This window comes from Pseudorca crassidens, chromosome 8 (assembly GCF_039906515.1).
Source record: "Pseudorca crassidens isolate mPseCra1 chromosome 8, mPseCra1.hap1, whole genome shotgun sequence".
In the NCBI taxonomy this organism is placed as follows: Eukaryota; Metazoa; Chordata; class Mammalia; order Artiodactyla; family Delphinidae; genus Pseudorca; species Pseudorca crassidens.
In genome coordinates this window covers 75881276-75899893 of record NC_090303.1, presented here as the reverse complement: position 1 = coordinate 75899893, position 18618 = coordinate 75881276, and the positions used below count along the sequence as shown (strand labels likewise).

The 18618-nt window shown below is 39.2% G+C and overlaps 1 protein-coding gene across 1 annotated transcript; it reads right to left on the bottom strand.

Annotated features, from left to right (window-relative positions):
* Positions 1 to 6857: 6857 nt before the first annotated feature.
* ANKRD7 (ankyrin repeat domain 7) lies at positions 6858 to 17402 on the bottom strand. Its single transcript, XM_067745598.1, is given in 7 exon segments — positions 6858 to 6911; positions 6913 to 7003; positions 7678 to 7784; positions 8716 to 8889; positions 9050 to 9164; positions 17170 to 17305; positions 17357 to 17402. Coding segments are annotated over 7 exon segments (723 nt in total).
* Between the last annotated feature and the right edge of the window lie 1216 nt (positions 17403 to 18618).

The window sequence follows — 18618 nt, the reverse complement described above, 5'->3', positions numbered from 1 at the left end:
TTTAATCACCAATATTCCTAAGAACGATGCTTAAAAATATTTACCATTAAAAATAGGAGAAAATTTCAAATCTAGATATTATTGGCAAAAGCCGTGTCCCTTCTTAAAAACCAAACAAATAAAAATCAACAAGGAAAACTACTTGTTCATTTTGTATCTTCTTACCTTCCTCCAGTTCTTCTGTATCAGATATAGAGTCCAAAGTTGTATTTGTAGAGTTAGATATCTGTTTAACATTCTTCTTTTCATAATTAGCAATTAATTCGTGATATCTATCCACAAAGAGAAAATATATATGAATTCCAGCATTCATAAATATTCAGTTCAATTCATGATACCTAATTATCAAGTCAAAACTGTAGACATTAGCTAATGCCTTTCCAAGCATATCACACACAGCTGACCTCAAGCCTCCTCTCAAGCCAACTCCATCAATAGACGCCATTTTTATTTCACATACTCCCATTTTCTGGCACTTCTTTTTTTCCTATAACCACAGATAAGCCACTGGCAAGGTAGAAAAAGTGGCTTAAGTTATACTTGGTGTATTAGATTTCTAGGGCTCCCATAACAAAATACCACAGACTGAGTGGCTTAAACAACAGAAATTTATTTACTTGCAATTCTGGAGGCAGGAAGTCCAAGATCAAGTGTGCCAGTAGGGCTGGTTTCCTATGAGGGCCACAGGAAGGATCTGTCTGTTCCAGGCCTCTCTCCTTGGCTGGTAGATGACTGTCCTCTTGCTGCCTCTTCACATAAATTGTCCCTCTAATCTCCTCTTCTTATAAGGACACCAGTCAAATTGGATGAGGGACCACCCTAATGCACAGTCATTTTTAACATAACAACTCTTTAAAGGCCCTTTCTCCAAATGTAGTTATCCAAAATCTGTGGCACTGTGAGAAAGGACTTTAACATGAATTTGGGGGGAACACAGTTCAGCTCATAACACTTGGGCTTAACAGTAAATTGACAAAGTGAAGACATTTAACTCAGTCTAAGACTGAGCCATATCCAGTAAAGAATAAACCTTTTCTCCATGCCTGAAAAGAGCCCATTCTAGCCACTCATTAATAGACATATGATTTCAGAATTTCAGTGAAAGGAATGAGGCAATGTATGGGGTAAAGCTAACTGTAAAATAAATATCTAAATATAATTCCCTCATTTGAGACAGTTTCACTTATTTTTTAAAAACTATGTATATGAGAAACATATTTATTCTATGTTTCCACTCTGAATAAAGCAGTAGACCTTATGTACCAGGAAAGAGAGCTAACAAATGATACTAAAAATAGAGGCTGTGTACTCACTATGGTAGATAGGCAATAGCTACTTAACCAACAAAAGTCACAATTACAGAAAGCTTAGTTACCATTATAAAAGAAGGGCAAAAACAAAAAAGAGGATGGGGGCATTAGATTGCAGCTTAAAGTCATTTGCAATTTTTATTATTTGCTGATAGTTTTCACATCCTAAATGTAATTGCTTAGTCATTAGGAAATTACCTCTCTTCCCTTTTACCTCTTTGGAAAAAAGAAAAGTAATATAATGCTCTTAGAATTTTCAACATTGGTGATATTAAAGTAATATTGAGATGATGAAAATTCATTTATTCTTAAATTAATGATGGAGCAAACTACAAAAAGAATGTTCTAAAAACCACGTAGGGGAGATGAAAGAAGATTGTGAAATTTCCTACTTATCTACCTACCCAATAATAGCTTCATAAGACATATAGATGTAAACAAGTTATTTAGATAAATAAGTACTGTTTTCAGACCAATAAATATATTATTGTACAGATATATGTGTCTCCTAGTTTCATATATCCAAAGTTTTTAAGTGATGAATGAACAGTTAGGAACCCCTGTTATAAAGCAAATAATCCTTTTTATACTACAGATATTCACCAGTAATTTCTCTCTTTATTTTATTTAAATTTTTAAACATATGGTTTGCTTATACCAAGGTAAAACAAAGTGCACATGTCCAATATTGCAAAGATGGAAATACTGTATTCAATTACAGTTGACATGTTTAATAGATTATGAATTCCTTATTTTCTAAAGTTCAATTAAATTAAGACGTTTAAAATAAACATCTGAATGTATATATGAAAATTATTTTACTTTCCCTCTCCCCCTTCTTTTTCTCTCTCCCCGTGATTTTCATATGAAATTAATGATTAAAAGGTATTGTTAAAATGTAAATAAAGTAGATGGTAGAAGAATAAGAAAACAATAAACTAGAAAAAATATCTATGCATAATTTAAAATTGCCCTTAAAATTATAAAGAACATATTCTATATGTTGTTTAAATTCATTAGCTATAAAATAATTTCTGTTCATTGCATCTTATTTCTCATTGACGATGAAAATCAGAAATTCATGTTCATCATGAAAAGTTTTATCTTTTGGGTATAATGAGAATATACTTAAGAATTCTGAAACCTTAAACTATAGTTAGCTAATAACAAATTAACAATAATATTCACAACAAACAAAATATTTACATTACTAATATGTAAAAACAATGAAAGGGGCTTGTGTGGATTAATCATCTTTTGCCCAACTCTATTGCCCATACATTTATTTTCTTTATTGAGGTGTAGTTGATGTACAATATTATATAAGTTACAGGTGTACAACATAGTGATTCACAATTTTTAAAGGTTATACTCCATTTATAGTTTGTGTAAAATATTGGCTATATTCCCTGTTCTATACAATATATCCTTGTAGCTTATTTATTTTATACACTGTAGTTTGCACCTCTTAATCCCCTACCCGTACCTTGCCTCTGCCCCCTTTCCCCTCCCCACTGGTAACCACTAGTTTTTTCTCTAAGTCTGTGAGTCTGTTTCTTTTTTGTTATGTTCACTAGTTTGTTTATAAATTCCACAAATAAGTGATATCATATAGTATTTGTCTCTCTCTGACTTATTTCACTAAGCATAATACTCTCCAAATCCATCCATGTATTGCAAATGGCAAATTTTCATTCATTTTTATGACTGAGTAGTATTCCATTGTATATATATCACTTTTTCTTCATCTAGGTGATATCTCGCTGTGGTTTTTTTCACTTTCATTTGTCTCCAAGTATTTTTTGATTTCCTCTTTGATTTCTTCAGTGCCATTGGTTGTTTAGTAGCATACTGTTTAGCCTCCATGTGTTTGTGTTTTCTGCAGTTTTTTTCTTGTAGTTGATTTCTAGTCTCATAGCATTATGGTGAGAAAAGATTCTTGATATGATTTCAATTTTTCTTAAATTTACTGAGGCTTGCTTTGGCCTAGCATATGATCTATCCTGAAGAATGTTCCATGTGCACTTGAAAGGAATGTGTATTCTGCTGCTTTTGGATGGAATGTTTTTTAGATATCTATTAAGTTGATCTGGTCTAATGTGTCACTTAAGGCTAGTGTTTCCTTATTGATTTTCTGTCTGAATATGATCTGTCCATTGATATAAGTGGGGTGTTAAAGTACCCTACTATTATTGTGTTACGGTCTATTTCTTCCTTTATGTCTGTTAATATTTGCTTTATGTATTTAGGTGCTCCTATGTTGTATGCACATATATTTACTATTATTACATCTTCTTTTTGGATTGATCCCTTGATTTTTATGTAACGTCCTTTTTTGACTCTTGTAACAGTCTTTGTTTTAAAGTCCATTTTGTGTGGTATCAGTATTGCTATGCAGCTTTCTTTTGATGTCCATTTGCTGATCTCTACATTTCAAATGCATTTTAACAACCCTACATTTTTATTCTACTCCCTTCACAATTACTATTTTTGATATCATGTTTTATATTTAATTGTTTTGTGTATCTCTTAACTGCTTATTGTGGATATAGATGATATTACTACTTCTGTCTTTTAACCTTACTAGGTTTGTGCATGGATGATTTCCTACCGTTCCTGTATGTTTGCCTTTACTGATTTGTTGTTTCCTTTTATAATTTTCATGTTTCTAGTTGTGGCCTTTTCTTTTTTGTTTAGACAAGTTCCTTTAACATTTCTTGCAAAACTGGTTTAGTGGTGCTGAACTCTTTTACCTTTTGCTTCTTTGTAAAACTTTTGTTCTCTCCATCAAATCTGAATGAAGGCCTTGTTTTTCCCTTTCATCACTTTAAATATATTGTGCCACTCCCTTCTGGCCTGCAGAGTTTCTGCTGAAAAGTCAGCTGATAGCCTTATGGGAGTTCCCCTGTATGTAACTTGTTGTTTTTCCCTTGCTGCTTTTAATATTCTCTCTTTATCTTTAGTTTTTGCCATGTTGATTACAGTGTGCCTTGGTGTGTTCCTCTTTGGGTTAATCCATATGGGACTCTCTGCCCTTCCGGGACTTGGAAGGTGTTTCCTTTCCACGTTAGGGAAGTTTTCAGCTATTAGGTCTTCAGATATATTCTCAGCCCCTTTCTCTCTTCTCCTTCTGGGACCCCTGTAATGTGAATATTAGTGTGGTTGATGTTGTCTCAGAGATCTCTTAAACTCTTTTCATTCTTTTTTCTGTTCAGCATCAGTGATTTCTACTACTCTATCTTCCAGCTCACTGATCCATTCCTCTGTATCATTTAGTCTACTGCTGATACCTTCTACTTGATTGTTCGTTTCAGTCATTGTATTCTTCAACTCTGTTTGGCTGTTCTATATTTTCTAACACCTTGTTAAAAACTTCTAAATTCTCAGTCTGTGCATCCATCTTCTCCTGAGTTCTTTGATCATTGTTACAATCACTACCCTGAACTCTTTCTCGGGTAGATTCCCTATCTACTTCACTTAGTTATTCTGAGATTTTATCTTTTTCGTTCATTTGGAACATGTTCCCTTTTACCTCATTTTGCCTAATTCACTTTTTATTTTTATGTATCTGGTAGGTTGGTTACATTTCCTTGGATAAGTGGCCTTTTTGTAGGCCTGTGCATCCCAGCAGTGCACTCTCCTCTTGTCACCGTAGCTATATGCTCTAGGGGTGCCCCTTATGTGGGCTGTATGTGGCAGGCTGATTTCTATGGTCAGTCTTGTAGGCTTGGTTGGCCCCTGGTCTGGTTCGTTGCCAGGCCCTGCCCCTCTGGTTGGCAGGGCCAGGTTATGAGGTGGCTGACTATAGAACCCTGGGGGGCCCTGTAGCTAGTGCTGGCTCCCTAGTGGGCAAAGTCAGGGTCCAGAAGACCCTGGTGCTATTGCCTGCCCACTGGTGGATGAAACCAGGTCTTGGGGCTAGTGCAAGCCTACTGCTGGGCAGAGCTGGATCCTGGGGACTGGTTGCAGGTCCCAGGAGTCCCAGAGCTGGTGTCAAATTGCTGGTGGGTGGGGCCACTTCCTGACACAGTTGGCTGCAGGGTCCAGGGTGTCTTCAAGCTTGTGTTGGCCTAGTAGTAGGTGGGACCAGGGCCCAGCTGGTCACAGGGCAGGATTTGGCCTGCTGGTGGAGGGGCTGGATTTGTAGGTTGCAGTGCTGTGGTTGTCTTGTGGCTGCTGTCTGCCTGCTGGTGGGTGAGGTTGGTCCCAAGGCTAGAACATGCTTGCTGGTGTGTGGGACCAGGTCCCTGGGCAGGGTCTGGCCTGCTAGTGGTGGGCCAGGTCCACAGGCTACAGGGCTGCAGTTGTCTTGTGGCTGGTGTCTACCCACTAGTGGGTGGAGCTGGGTCCTAGGGTCTCTGGCTGGAGGGCCCTGGGGGTCCCAGGTCTAGTGCCTATGCACTGGAGTGTGGGCCTGGGTTCTGGGCCTTCTGGTGAGCAGGACCCTGTCGAGGGGCAGCTGTGGGCTCAAGAGGTCTTAAAGTAGCCTGTCTGCTATGGGCTGGGCTGTGTTCCTGCCCAGTTAATTAATTGCTTGACCTGAGGCATCCAGCACTCTTGCCTACAGACTGTTGGGCCAGGGCAGCACTGCATCCTGAGGCCAATAAGCTAGAGGAATGATTCCAGAACGGTGCTTGCCAGTACCAGTGTCCATGTGATAGAACAAGCTCCCAAAATGGCTGCCCCCAGTGTCTGTGTCCCCAGGGTGAACTCTAGTTGCCTCCTGCCTCTCCTGGAGACTCTCCAAGAACAGCAGCTGGTCTGACCCAGGCTCCTTTCAAATTACTGCTTCTGCCCTGGGTCCTGGAGAGTGTGAGACTTTGTGCGCATCCTTTAAGAGAGAAGTCTCTATTCCCCCCAGCCCTCTGGGACTCCTAAAAATAAGCCTGCTGGCCTTTAAAACCAAATGCTCTGGTGGCTTGTCTTCCTGGTGCAGGACCGCCAGGCTGGGAAGCCCAATGTTTGGCTTGGACCCCTCATTCCCTTGGGAGAACCTCTGCAATTGTAATTATTCTCCCACTTGTTGGGCACCCACCTGGGGGTATGGGACTTGACTATATCATGATTCTGCCCCTCCTACCCAACTAGTTGTGGTTCCTTCTTTACATCTTTAGTTGTAGAAGATCTTTTCTGGTAAATTCCAGTCTTTTTCATCAATGATTGTTTTGTAAATAGTTGTAATTTGGGTATACCCATGAGAGGAGGTGCACTCAGGGTCTTTCTACCCAGCCATCACTGCCAGTCTCCTCTATTGCCCATATGTTTTATTAATGGTATGTCACTAGTTGCTGGAATCCCTGTTCTGGCATACTTCAAATTCCCATGCCACTGGGAATTTATTAATCTGTAGACTCAGCCTACCTGCAGTTCTTATATTGATTAGGTCCTATATTGCTGTTCTTATACTGACAGCGAAAATCAAGCATTCCTGGATCCATGGGTCCAGAGTTCTTCATGTGTTTACCCCTATTGTGTGCTTTGTACTTTGGGGTTCGTGTTTCTTTCCTTATGCTCAAATTCCACACAATTGTTAAAAGATATGCAGTATCACTTACATAGTAAAACCATTGAAAGAAGCATATTCCTCAGCTGTGAATCCATAAATATCTTGACAAGATAGGTTCACCTCTTGCTGAAGAAGAAGACTGACTAAACTTGTTGGTTCATCACTGAGAGCAATCATAAGGGCTGTTCTGGAGCAAGAGATATAAATGTGTCCATTTATGAATCTTAACCATGTCTTGTACTTTTTAAAAAATGAGTCTTCTAAATTTACTGTTTAAATGTATGATCAGGAAAAGAGTTGGGGCAAGAATGTAAAATGTGGGGCAGATCTACTCAAAAAGGTGTGCTAATCACAGATCATATCATGAAGTCTAAAGATAAGAGTCTCTAGGAAGCAGCTAGCTCAGTGGTTTTCAACCCCTGCTCCTGGGAACACTAGTGTTTTCCGGGAGATGTCTCAAAAATTCTATGGAGGGGAGTGTCTGGGACTTTGGGTACCCTATCCCCATTTAACTACGGCATCTGGGATTTAGAGATTGAGTTTCTGTGTAAGATTCTAATGTTAAAAAATAATAATAGCAATAATTACATACCAATCTGGCCCAACTGTTTGATTTTACAGATAAATAGATTCTGGGAATCTAGGTAATTTGTCCAAAATCATATGGCCAAATCTTTTCAGTTTCAAAAATATGTCTCATATATATATATGATATATATATATAGGCTTACTTCACACTGAGGTCAAGAGCAGCCTGGAGTATTTAAGTAATGAGCACCTAGAATTTAACATATGTGTGCATGTGTATATATTCCTGTTAGATACCTATAGTTATATGCTCTTATTTAACATTAATTATACCTTTGATTCTTATCTGAAGCATTCACATCTGCCCCACTCTTCAGAAGAAATTCTACCATTTCTGCATTATTTTCAGTAATGGCAAGTAAAAGTGGAGTATATCCATCCTGGAAAAATTATTTTAAAATGATTATTTAAAATATTGTACCAACATTCCATGCCTTTTAATTTAAGTTCAATTTAAAAAATAAGTATGCTTATAAGAAACCTCTGTAATAACCTATAATTGAACAGAATCTAAAAAGGAATATATATATGCCTGTCAAAAAATCAAAATAAAATTATAAAAATTATAAAAATAAATAAATAATACTAAAATAAAATATAGTTGGCCAGTCAAAAAATAAAATTGAAGTTTCTGCTTTAGGCTTAATTCAAATTGTGGGCAAGAGCACTCTGGAGTATTTAATTACTGAGCACCTAGAATTTAACATAAGTATTGCAAACCATCAATTCACATTTCGTAATGTTGTTACAGCTGAGTTTCCTAGGGTTTCATTTAAACTTCCAAGGCTGGCACTTATTTTGGCCTGTCATGCAGATAAAGTATCAGTGAACTAAAGTGTTAGGAAGCTTAAAAACATATATTAATCAGTTATCCATAAAGTCTTAATAGGTGACTTGGATTACTTTTAGTATAACAAGTGATTTTCTAATTTTACTCTATTGTAATTATTCACGAGTATACCAATAAAATATAAAAGGACATAGTCTTCATGATTTTTAATCAATGTTCATTTATAAGGAAATCAAGTATTTCTCATGTGATGTACTTCTTTGAACAGTTATAATTGTTAAACCTCATGTTGCTTTGGAGGTCAAGATTATAATATGAAATGAAATGGAGAAAGGTTTTTTTAAAAAGGAAAACCTTATCAGTATTTGATAATCTCATCCTCCTTCTCCTTCTCCCTAATTTCATTTTGTAAAATTCATGTTTTATATAACATGTGTCTCAACAGATATAAATTATATGCAATGAATACCTTCTTTTACTGCTTTCTAAAATATAATGTATTGTTTTTAATAGAAGACTACCTTATTTTGAGCTTCAAGATTAGCTTTGTGTTCAAGCAGTTTTGCAACTAATGAGTCACTTTGATGACAAGCAGCATAATGAAGAGCAGTATTGCCATATAAATCCACCAAGTTTGGGTCTGCGCCATGTTCTAGAAGAATAGTAACACAACTCTCCTTGTCACACTGTACTGCCTGTCAGTACAAAAAGAATAGACGGGTAACCAATTTACTATTTAGGATCTGATATATTAAACTAATGTTTAATACTATGTTTTAAAATATGAAATATAACAAAGGTTAACTAGGAGAAGAACTCAAATGTAATTCAATTGAAAAGGAAAAATCAGCACACCTTAGTCAATGGAGATCTGTTTTCACCATCCCAGACATTTACTTTGCACTGTTTCTCAATTAAGAGAGATACAATATTTGAATATCCATTAGCACAGGCCAGGTGCAAAGCTGTTCTGTATCAATATAATGAAACACAAAGTTACAGATAAGTCTTACTTTGAGAAGTTATCTGCTATGCCCAAGAACATGCCAGATCATATATTATTAAGGTATTTGCTTTGTGTACTTATTTATATTTACACAAAATTTAATTAATTATAATTGCTTTTTACTGAATTAAAAGAGCTGTGCAAATGCCTGAAGATCAAATATTTAACTGGTTTCACTTCAAAGAAAATGTAACTATGCATTAAACAATAGGTTTTTTTTCAAACAGCAAAATGGAGTATGAGCCTTGGAGAATGATAAAATTAGACATCCAATTATGTCTAGAAATGATCTCCAAAACCTAAGATACATGTGCCAGATAACAGGAGGAAAAGACATTGCCTGTTTGCCTATTGCATGGCATACTACACCTAAGTGTGTGTGTTTCTCTTTGCTCAGCTATTAAAGCTGTCATTTGCATCTAAGAAGTGCACACAAAGGTGAAAGCCTAAGTACTCTTTAAGTTGTAGATCCCAACCTAATTTTCAGTTATTAAAATAATTTCTACTTCTCAAAGAACCATATTCTATGTAGCCTCCCAGAAACCAATCATATAGTCATGAGGTATGACAGATACTAATGAGCTCCATTTAAACTTTGTAGCTTTTAGCCTGAACTAACCCTCAACAAACTTTTATTTATTTGTGAAGGTGATGTCTTTATATCCTTATTTTAAGATAATTTCATAATACAAAGTCTATATACAGGTAGCCCAGGTCCCGAACAAAAGATTTTAGATGCCATTTTCCCACTTCATTTTAGGTCCTCAGAAGTACTTTATGGGTACCTAAACAGAACTGTTACTGACACTAAGAGTAGCAAAATGTAGCCCACAAGGACTTGAAAATAAGGTAACTTTCAAAGAACAAGGCTCATAAAATCCAAGCATGATGATATAACTTACCATTTATGGCAGTAAACCCAAAAAATATAAAAATAATTTTGAACAGTTTGGAAATACGAAAACAGTTTTGGAAATACGTTTTGGAAATACGAAAACAATCAAGTTTACCTGAATATAATCTCTGGAAGGCAAGACTGTAACTATAATTCAAAAAACCAGAAACCTAACCAATTATGTCATTCTCTCTGAAGAAAGACTGTACTCAGAAAGAGGATGGTCAGCTAAGTGATAGACTGAAGCCAGAAGTTATCCATCATTAACATCCTTCATGGTAAAGAATATATGAATTTAAGGAGCCCATACTTCCCAGTCATTGGAAAGGAATACTTTGTTTTTCTGTAGAACAAAAATGATTCCTCAGACATCATGGTCTAGATGAAATATCCCTCAAAATGGTCTACCTTGTTTTGCCACGATTCCATCCTTACCAAACAAACTTCTGATAACTAATTTGGTTTCTCAGAAATCGTGACACAGGAAAAGCACTGATTAGCCTTTTTGTTGACATCCATAATTTGGCTTAAAGGTAAATTTCCTTATGTAATAGGAAGTTTCTCCAGTCTTCAGCCTGAACATATGGGGCCGAAAGGCTTTAAGCTGACCTAAAATAAATCCTTGCAGTAGCATAGCAAATCCTAAAAAACATTTTGATCCATCCCCTTCACCCACTGTTATATATATCTCAAAATTTTAGTCTCAAGGAACGTAGGTGGCTTTTACTCAATCTTTAGATATAATTCTCTTTCCAACTCCAGTTTCCTTTTTTCATTAAAACAAACAAACAAAAACCAAAAAGCAAAAACAAAACCAATTTCTCTTTCTCTGAGAGAAAGTAATTGGCATTTGAGTAATTCCCCGGAGGTGTTCCAGAAGTGGCTGCTGCATGGCTGCTGCACGCCTGCTGAATATTTCACTCTTCCAATTGAAGTCTAAACCCTATGTGACAGGGGGACCTTCAAGATGGTGAAGGAATAAGACGGGGAGATCACCTTCCTCCCCACAGATACGTCAAAAATACATCTACATGTGGAACAACTCCTACAGAACACCTACTGAATGCTGGCAGAAGGCCTCAGACTTCCCAAAAGGCAAGAAACTCCCCACCTACCTGGGTAGGGCAAAAGAAAAAAGAAAAAACAGAGAAAAAAGAAGAGGGACGGGACCTGCACCAGTGGGAGGGAGCTGTGAAGGAGGAAAAGTTTCCCCTTCACTGATGGAGATGGGGAGTGGGTGGGGGAGAATCTTCGGAGCCATGGAGGAGAGCACAGCAACAGAGGTGCAGAGGGCAAAGCAGAGAGATTCCCATGCAAAGGATTGGTGACAACAAACACTCAACAGCCTGAGAATATTGCCTGCTCACCTGCTGGGGCTGGGAGCTGAGGCTCGGGCTTCAGCGGTCAGATCCCAGGGAGAGGACTGGGGTTGGCTGAGTGAACACAGCCTGAAGGGGGTTAGTGCGCCACAGCTAGCCGGGAGGGAGTCCGGAAAAACTCTGGACATGCCTAAGAGGCAAGAGACCATTGGTTGTGGTGCGCGAGGAGAGGGGATTCAGAGCACGGCCTAAATGAGCTCCAGAGACGGGCATGAGCCGTGGCTATCAGCGAGGACAACAGAGATGGGCATGAGACACGAAGGCTGCTACTGCAGCCACCAAGAAGCCTGTATGCAAGCACAGGTCACTATCCACACCTCCCCCGTGAGAGCCTGTGCAGCCCGCCACTGCCAGGGTCCCGGGATCTAGGGACAACTTCCCCGGGAGAACACACGGCGGCCTCAGGCTGTTGCAGTATCATGCTGACCTCTGCTGCCACAGGCTCACTCCACATTCCGTACCCCTCCCTCTCCCTGGCCTGAGCCAGAGCCCCCTAATCAACTGCTACCTTAACCCCGTCCTGTCTGGGCGGGGAACAGACACCCTCAGGTGACCTACCTGCAGAGGCAGGGCCAAATCCAAAGCTGAACCCAAGGAGCTGTGCAAACAAAAAGAGAAAGGGAAATCTCTCCCAGCAGCCTCAGGAGCAGCGGATTAAATCTCCACAATCAACTTGATATACCCTGCATCTGTGGAATACCTGAATAGACAACTATCCCAAAATTGAGGCGGTGGACTTTGGGAGCAACTGTAGACTTTGGGTTTGCAATCTGCATCTAATTTGTTTATGGTTTTATGTTTATCTTAGTTTAGTATTTAGAGCTTATTATCATTGGTAGATTTGTTTATTGATTTGGTTGCTCTTCTCCTGTTTTTATATATATATATATTTTTTTTTTCCTCTTTCTCTTTTTGTGAGTGTGTATGTGTATGCTTCTCTGTGTGATTTTCTCTGTATAGCTTTGTTTTGCCATTGTCCTAAGGTTCTGTCTGTCCATTTTTGTTTGTTTTTTAGTATACTATTTAGTACTTGTTATCATTTGTGGATTTGTTTTTTGGTTTTGTTGCTCTCTTCTTTCTTTCTTTCTTTTCTTATTTTTTTATTTTTAAAAATTTACTTTTGTTATTTTATTTTATTTTATTATTTTTTTCCTTTTTTTCTTTATTTTTTCTCCCTTTTCTTCTGAGCCGTGTGGCTGACAGTATCTTGGTGCTCCAGCCAGGTATCAGGCCTGAGCCTCTAAGTGGGAGACCTGAGTTCAGGACATTAGTCCACCAGAGACCTGGCCGCACATAACATCAAATGGCAAAAGCTCTCCCAGAGATCTCCATCTCAACACTAAGACCCAGTTCAACTCAACAACAAGCAGGCTACAGTGCTGGACACCCTATGCCAAACAACCAGCAAGACAGGAACACAACCCCACCCATTAGCAGAGAGGCTGCCCAAAATCATAATAAGTTCACAGACACTCCAAAACACACCACCGGACGCGGTCCTGCCCACCAGAAAGGCAAGATCCAGCCTCATCCACCAGAACACAGGCACCAGTCCCCTCCACCAGGAGGCCTACACAACCCACTGAACCAACCTTACCCACTGGAGACAGAAACCAAAACCAACGGAAACTACGAACCTGCAGCCTGTGAAAAAGGGACCCCAAACACAGTAAGTTAAGCAAAATGAGAAGACAGAGAAATACGCAGCAGATGAAGGAACAAGGTAAAAACCCACCAGACCTAACAAATGAAGAGGAAATAGGCAGTCTACCTGAAAAAGAATTCAGAATAATGATAGTAAAGATGATCCAAAATCTTGGAAACAGAATGGAGAAAATACAAGAAATGTTTAACAAGGACCTAGAAGAGTAGGTCCTGTGAGTAGTATGACTGAAAGTGTTCATTTGGAATTGAGCCTTCACCTACAAGGCAACCTACTGATCTGAGGGACTTTTTAAATAAAAACCATAAAAGTAATTTAATTGTATACCTGGGAGAGATATTAGACATCTTCAATTCACTTTCAAACTCATTAGGCACAGAACTCAAAATAAAAACATAAATATTAGCTAAATAAGCAAAGCACATTAACAGGGAGCTCCTCTGGTTTAATAAGAGATAGTCTTCAATGGGGCTTTGCAGATCTTGGTTTAAAAAACATCTATCTAGTAATAGTTCTGATTTGACAAGATGAGGAGATTTAGGGTCAAGGTCATACAAATGCAGGGAAGGCCTCAAATTCAGATTTTTATTCCAAAAACAGTGTTATTCCTACTGGGCCACTATGGCCTTCAAAACAACCTGCTCATTAACTGTCATGGTGTTTCTCCCATTCTCTCCTAACCAGAAATTTCCACTTTTATTATCATTATTTTTACTAGAAAACATATTTAGAATATTATTTCAATAAGGCCATTATTTATATGTACATATACTTACATGAGGCATCAGGGACATTTGCACAATGCTTCTAAAATGAGTTTATGCAGCCCTCAATAAAACACTATAATTCACCTTTTAAAATATTCAAATAACACAAAACAGAAGTCTCCCATAACCATTCTCACTCTACCTACTTCCTCTGCCCAAATCTCATCTCCTCTTCAGAAATAGTGTTTTAACTTTAGTATGTATCCTCTCAGATTTTATCCCATTCTCAGTCTTTCTACACACACACACACACACACACACAAATATTCAAATAGAATATAGAGTTTGAGACTTTTTTTATTCCGCTTTATTGAGGTATAATTTATAAAAAATTTAAGTGTACAGTTTTATGAGTTTTTTCCAATATATAGTCATATAACTGCCACCATAAACATAATAAAGAACATTTCTATCACTCTAAAAAGTTTCCTCATATCCCTTTACAATCAATCCCCCTTCCTCCAGTCCCCATATGAAACACCTGGTACCTACTAATTTGCTTTCTTTGGCTATAATTTTGCCTTTCCAGAATTTCATATAAAAGGAGTCACTTGATATATAGTCTTTTGTATCTAGTTTCTTTGACTTAGCAGGACACTTTCGAGATTCATCCATGTTGTTGCATGTATCAGTAATTTCATTTCTTTTATTAATAAGAGATATCATTTTATTGCTGAGTAATATCTTTAAATTATCATATTTATCTATGTATGTATATATATATATGTATTCATTCATCAAAAAATATTAATTCAGCACTTACTATGGCTAGGCAAGGTTCTAGGTGATGAAGATACAGCAGCAAATAAAACAAAAATACCTGACCTTATGGATCATACATGGCTAGTGGAAGAGGTCAACGAAAAAACTTAAAATACAAGGTACAACAGACAGTATTAAGTGCTAAAGAGAAAAATCAGGCAAGGAAGAGGAACAGAAAATGTCAGCATGGAGAGGGAGTGCAATTGTTGGAAGAGTAGCCAGGGAAGCTCTCACTGATAAGATGACAAACACCTGAAGGAAGTGAGACCAAGCCATGTGGATATCTGGGTGGGGAAGCACTCCAGGCAAAGGACCCAGCAAGTCCAAAGGCCCTAACTGCATGTCTGGCATTTCTGTGGACACTAAAAAGACCAGGGTAACTGGAGATGAATGAAAGGGAGAGTTGTAGGAGCTAAGATCAGAGAGATAACAGGGAGGGGGGTGAAGGCTGTGTAGGGTTGTATGAGCCTTTGGAAGGACTTTGGCTTTTACCCCTAATGAGATGGAAATCCAGTGGATGTTGTTAAGACAAGGAAGGACATCACTTGACATACATTTTAGAGGATCATTCTGGCTAATGTGTGGAGAATAAATTGGAAAGGTTAAAAGACAGAAAACTACCTGGGAGGCCACTGCAGTAATTCTCATTAAGATATGATGGTGGCTTTGACTACAGTGGTACCTTGGAAGGTGGCAAGAAATGGCTGGATTTTAAACATGTTTTGAAGGTAGAACCAAAAAGATTTACTGTTGAATGAGATGAAGGATGTGAAAGAATGAGAGTAGTCAAGAATGACTCTAGGGGTTCTGGCCTAAACAACTGAAAGAAAGGATTTGGCATTTATAGAAAGAGAAGAGCAGATCTGAGGAGGAATAACAGGAGCGCAGTATGCGGATGTTTGAGATTCCTAAGCAGTGATGGGGTGGAGCTAGCGGCTCTCACAAGCCCATTGTTAAATTTTCAGGAATTATTCGAGCCACTTGACATCACATTGGTAGGTGGAAATCAGGGATTCTCTTCCCTTCTCCCCACCCCCACTCAAGAGCCTGTTATATAACATTTACCAGCACACCACAGCCTGTTAGATATACAAGTGATAGTGTAGGCATTTGTATATATATGAGTCTAGAGTTCAGGGGAGAGGTCTAGCTGGAGATTAAAAGTTGGAAGGCATTGGAATACACTTACAGACTATCTCTCTTCATCAGGCAAGTCAGGATTAAATGAGAGAGACAGAGAGAGAATTATTTTGAGGTCTGAGCCCTCAAATATTTACCAATCAGGAAGATGAAGAGAAAGCAGCAAAGGAGTCTGAAAAAAACTGTCCACAGAAGTAGAAGAAATGCCAGGTGAACCAAGTGTTCTGAAAGACAAGACGATATTTCAAATACTACTGCTAGGAAAGTAAGAGACTTGGCTGAGATGCCTGCCAGGTATGACTGAGAACTGACCACTGAATGAAGTCATGTTGACGTTATTGATGACCCTGTAAAGAAATTCAGAGGAGTGGTGTAGGATAAAAGTCAGATAAATTATTGAAGAGATAACTCTGATTTTATTAAAAGAGGAGGTAAAACTATGAGCAAGTGGACACAGATCCTCTAACCATAGTTTCCAGTTGCCCTATTACAATGAAAGATGACGCTTTTGGACTTTTTTTTTTGCGGTACTTGGGCCTCTCACTGTTGTGGCCTCTCCCGTTGCGGAGCACAGGCTCCGGACGCGCAGGCTCAGTGGCCATGGCTCACGGGCCCAGCCGCTCCGCGGCACGTGGGATCCTCCCGGACCGGGGCACGAACCCGTGTCCCCTGCATTGGCAGGCGGACTCTCAACCGCTGCGCCACCAGGGAAGCCCGAAAGATGACGCTTTATATACCCTATGACCTGAAAACTTCCCACAAGATTTTAAGGTAGGCACATATAGTACATATTTTCTGTTATTAATGCCAAATACATAACCTCTTCATTTCTTAACATATAAAATTAATTTTGTTTTTGCAGTAAGTGGTTGTTGATGAGCTTTTTGAAGATACTCTACAACTGAAAAAAAATTTTCATAGGAGATCCACATTAAAAAGTTAATTGTTTTGCTCTTTCAAAGTCTTAAAATCTTAATAATCACTGTTCTGGGAAGTCGCCTCTACTCTTTTCCTATTAGTACATTAGGAATACGGAAAATCTTAGTGGCTGGGGACAGTATATACCAAAGAAGAAAAACCATAGCATGAGGAAAGGGTGAATTGCCCAGTGGAGGTTAACGCAGTGGGAGGAGTGGAGGGAATTGGGAAGGACCCAAATGCCCTCAAATATCCAGGTGAACATTTCTAAAACTAAGAAGCTGAAAGTTGGGGGTATGACCCTCTGCCAGTGGTTCCCAGACCTCTCCACTATGGGAAACTCAGAGTGACAACCAGTGGGGTAGTCCAGACAAGTCCTGTTTCTGGTTAGAGGACCCAGTGACCCCAGCTTCCCCTCCATGCTGCCCTTCATCACTCTGGTCACCTGTGTTCTCTGTCCCGCATGTTCACATCATGTTTCTTGAGCTGAAGATACTCCTTCACCTTCTCTAAATCCCCAACCGAGGCAGCTTTGTGAAGTTTCTTTAAATCCTTATCTCTAAGGTTGTAGCCTGGCTGGGCTGGAGGACCGATACTGGCTGGCCTGCCTATGGGCAGGTGTGAGCAAGAACTGTGGGGCTCATCCTTCATTCTCCATAATGTGAAAAGCTTCTTCATGGCGGCACAGGAAGCAGTCCTTCAGTTGGACCAGGATGTCCCTGGAGCTCCTAACTGCCCCACCTGCCTCTCCACCATGGCCCTCTGGCTCGCGGGCCCCTCTGGCCAGGTAGGTCCTCCCCGCAGTGCTGGAGTCAAAGCCAGCTAGAGACCGGAAGTGGGCCAAAGCTCAGAACCTGTGTGGGCGGCTTTTCCCAGTTGCCTAGCAACGCCCAGGGCCTCTGGCACCCGAGGTTGGGACCCAGCCCCCCGGTTGCCCAGATCCAGATTCTTCAGTCAAGATCTTAGATTAACTGCTAACACTCTCAGTCTTCCTATTAGATCCAGCATCTTTGGGTAGAAACCTATCAACTTTCTTGCAAATACCCCTTTCCCTTCAAGGATAGACCTAGTAGCTTGAACTCTTACAAACCAAGATTTACCCTCCTCCTGGTAGTTATGAACCTCCTCCAGTGATCTTGCCTCCAGCCTACTCCCTACCTCTCACCAACATGGTTCACAAGGCGCAACTCGCTTTTAACAATAACTGAGATCCCTTCATAATCTCAATTTCAAACATACTTTTGAATACCATCTCTCATATTTTAGCTCACTCTCTCATCACAAAACTCCAAAAATCCTTCTAACTCATTGCACCTACAGTCCATTAATTCTGCCACATTTCACTGACCTTGACCACCCCACTCTGTGTTCTCACTTCCCTACTTAAGTAGGTTAAGTTCCATGGTTAATCATTATCACTCTCATGCATATGCCTTCAGCATGTTTACCCCCATCCCTTTTCTTACTTGTCCACCTAAACCACAGAGCTGGTTAAATCTAAAACTCCCATCTAAACATGTCTGCCCTAAGCCACTGGTTGTGACTAAAGGAAAAAACAAATCCATGCTGTCTTTTCTCACTTTCAGTTCATGAAAACCCACCTGAAATGGATTGGTATGCTTCCCAGCAATCCTTAGATACTTGCCTGATCCATTCACACTTATACTTTCCTTGAACACTTCATATATTCTCTTTTTGAATTCATTCTCAGCTGATGACCTGGCTTCCTGATCCATTGAGAAAAGTGAGTTAATCAGAAGAGAAATTCTGCAGGCTACCAGGACATCTACCCACCTATCGACACCTTGCCAAAAAATATTTTACCTTCTCTCTTGTTCATGTTGATATCCATGTTCTAGCAAAGGCCAGCACTTCGCTTACATACTAGAAGCCC